The sequence below is a fragment of the Microtus ochrogaster genome, chromosome 1, assembly GCF_000317375.1.
Source record: "Microtus ochrogaster isolate Prairie Vole_2 chromosome 1, MicOch1.0, whole genome shotgun sequence".
Taxonomy (NCBI): domain Eukaryota; kingdom Metazoa; phylum Chordata; class Mammalia; order Rodentia; family Cricetidae; genus Microtus; species Microtus ochrogaster.
This window is the reverse complement of record NC_022009.1, coordinates 10,399,022-10,401,957: the sequence shown is the minus strand read 5'-3', so window position 1 is coordinate 10,401,957 and position 2,936 is coordinate 10,399,022. Positions and strand designations below refer to the sequence as shown.

The window sequence follows — 2,936 nt, the reverse complement described above, 5'->3', positions numbered from 1 at the left end:
AAAAAAAAAAAAAAAAAAGAAGCAGTACAGTCCTTTGCAATGCTGCTGCTGCTTTATACAGTGTCCATTTCTGTGTAGTAAATCTAGCTAAACGGTGTTTATAAAACTAAAAATTGTTCTTTTCTTCTTCAATAACAGTGTCCAATAGACACCAGGAAGCAACTGGCAGAGAATTTGGTAATCATAGGTGGCACATCTATGTTGCCAGGATTTCTCCACAGATTGCTTGCAGAAATACGGTATTTGGTAGAAAGACCAAAATATAAAAAGACACTTGGCGCCAAGTCCTTCCGAATTCATACTCCACCTGCAAAGGCTAATTGTGTGGCCTGGCTGGGAGGTAAGAACTGAGCCCTGAGTGTATTTCTAACGAATGCTTCACTGTTCAAAACTAACCGCCTCCTAAGTAGAACCGGTAGCTGGGTCACATGACTGACTGTTATCCTGTCACAATCCACCGTTGGAAATGGTGTTTGGTGTTGGGAAAACTTAGCCACAGATGATGATGAAAATATATTTTCCACTGAGAAATAAACCCCACAATACAATTAGTTAGGAAGCTGAAGCAGGAGAATCAAGAGTTTGAGGCAAGCCTGGGCTACATAATGAATTCCAAGCTAGTTTAAGCTACAGAGTGAGACCTGCCTCAAAGGAACAAATAATTTTCTTAAAGTGTGACTTTCCTCTTAAAGAATTATATGCCTATTTCTGCTGGCCTTTGTACTGTGATTTTTTTTTTTTTAAGTAAACTTCATCCTTAGGAATGGATGTGGTGGCACATGCTTTTTTATCCCAATACTCTAGAGGCAGAGGCAGGCAGATCTCGTGAGTTTGAAGACAACATGGTCTACATAGTGAGCTCCAGGCCATAGACTACAGAGTACAACCCTGTCTCAAATAATAAATAACCTTTATGCATTTAAAGTCATCCCTCAGAATAGTGAAAACAGCGGCTGTGTTCCAGAGTAATTGCTGTTACTGGAAGCATTGGTTCTCGCGTGGAATTGGTTCTCTACTCTACCCTTGCTCTGTGGTGGAGCTCACTGAATGCTCTGAGGATGGTATCACCACTGGATAAGATGTAGTCTAGTAAGTAGCTACCTAGGGAAACAGCCACAGATGTATGCATCATACATTGTGTATTTCATGATAGAGCCAGTGTCAGGATTTTTAAATGAATGTAGTACTATTTCTTGTATGGTAGAATTTGGTTAACTTTGACTTTTCCTCTAGGATTAGATTTAGAAGCTGAATTGTTTTTTATAAAAATTGCTTTGTGCATCTTTTTTTTATTCTTTTTTCTTTTTTTTTCTTTTTTTTTTTCTTTTTTTTTGTTCTTTTTTTCTTTTGCTTTGTGCATCTTTTTAAGATTTTTCATGCCAGCTGGTGGTGGTGCGCGCCCATAACTCCAGCACTTGGGAGGCTGTGAGTTTAAGACCAGCCTGATCTACAGAGTTTCAGGACAGCCAGGACTGTTGTTATACATAGAAACCCTGTCTCGGAAAAAAAAAAATAATAATTATTATTTTTTTTTTTTCAGTTTAAATCTTAAGACTTTGGGGCTGGAGAAAGGACTCAGTGTCAGCGTGGGGGGCATTGGCTGTTCTTCCAGAGGATCCGAGTTCAATTCCCAGTACCCACGTGGCAGCTAACAAGTGTCTGTACCTCTAGTTCCAATGGATCAGACACCTTTTCACCTTTGAACATAAAATAAAAAGTTAAATAAATTATATTTTTAAAAGAATGAAAAACATGTTAAGGCTTAAATCATGCCTATTGGACTTTGCAGTTTTATTTAAAGACATGTAATAGTTGTGACCAAGAAAACTTGAGTCTTTCCTAAAGTTGACAGTCCTTCCACCTCATTGTTCCACTGTGTTGTAGATTTTGTAGTTCTGTACTCACTGTGAGCTGCAGAGGGTCGTTTAAGGGACTTTCAGCATAGGAGTCACAGCTATCCTGTTGTTGAGAACTCCACTGAACCAGAATGGAGAGTGTGATGGACACTGCTGGATTTACCGGCCCCTTTTCATAACATGATGTGTGCAGCTTCCAGTTCTCTGGTATATCATCTTAGCTAAAAAAGTATTCTCACTACACAGGGGCTGTTTTTGGAGCATTGCAAGATATTCTTGGGAGCCGATCCGTTTCAAAGGAATATTATAATCAGACGGGCCGCATACCTGACTGGTGCTCTCTCAACAACCCACCCTTGGAAATGATGTTCGATGTTGGGAAGACACAGCCACCGCTGATGAAAAGAGCATTTTCCACCGAGAAATAAAAGTCTGAATAAATTCAGCCTTGCTTTATTTCAAATACTTAATTAGTACTAAACTGTACAAAGTATGTAGGATGCTTTAATATATATATAGGTGACTTTTATGTAACAAAGCATTTCTGTGTTTTCTCTTTGCATTAATATTGATCTCATTTGTCTCTTGTGTAATATGTTATATAGTGGATGCCTGTGCGATATGCTGATTTATATCAATAAACAGAGTTAAGCTCTTTGATTTTGGAAGTTTATTATCTAGTTCAGTTTTCTCCACAGCTCACATAATCTGTCTTGCATTAGAAATTACTCTATTTTTAGCAATTAATTCAGTCTGTGAATATTATTAGCTTTTCCCAGTTATTTCAGATTCTTTTTAACTGTTCATACTCACCTGGGTTCACTGTTTCACTGACTGCTCTTTCTGCAAGGAATTTTTTTAAAAAAAATTCTCAGTTGGACTTGCTGGCACACACCTACCTGACCCTCCAGAGGCAGGATCACCTGAGCCCAGGAGTTCAAGACCAACTTGAGTTGTAGAGAAATTCTGACACACAAAAAATACCCTTCACTCTGCTTTTGTACTGTCTTTGACTTGTTGAGGTTATTTTTAAAAAATCAAAAATTTCATTTAATTTAGAAAACAAAATCTGATTGTCTA

General features: G+C 38.0%; 1 protein-coding gene across 2 annotated transcripts in view; it reads left to right on the top strand.

The window, feature by feature from the left end:
• Positions 1-2,514, top strand: part of Actr10 (actin related protein 10 homolog) — a 27,190-nt gene extending 24,676 nt beyond the window's left edge. For both annotated transcript variants that reach the window (XM_026779350.1, XM_005343192.3), the window contains exons 12-13: positions 139-340; positions 2,103-2,514. In XM_026779350.1, the coding sequence (XP_026635151.1) occupies positions 139-340; positions 2,103-2,284 (384 nt within the window). In that variant the 3' untranslated portion in view covers positions 2,285-2,514. The remainder of the gene's footprint in view (positions 1-138; positions 341-2,102) is intronic.
• The last annotated feature ends 422 nt before the right edge of the window (positions 2,515-2,936 follow it).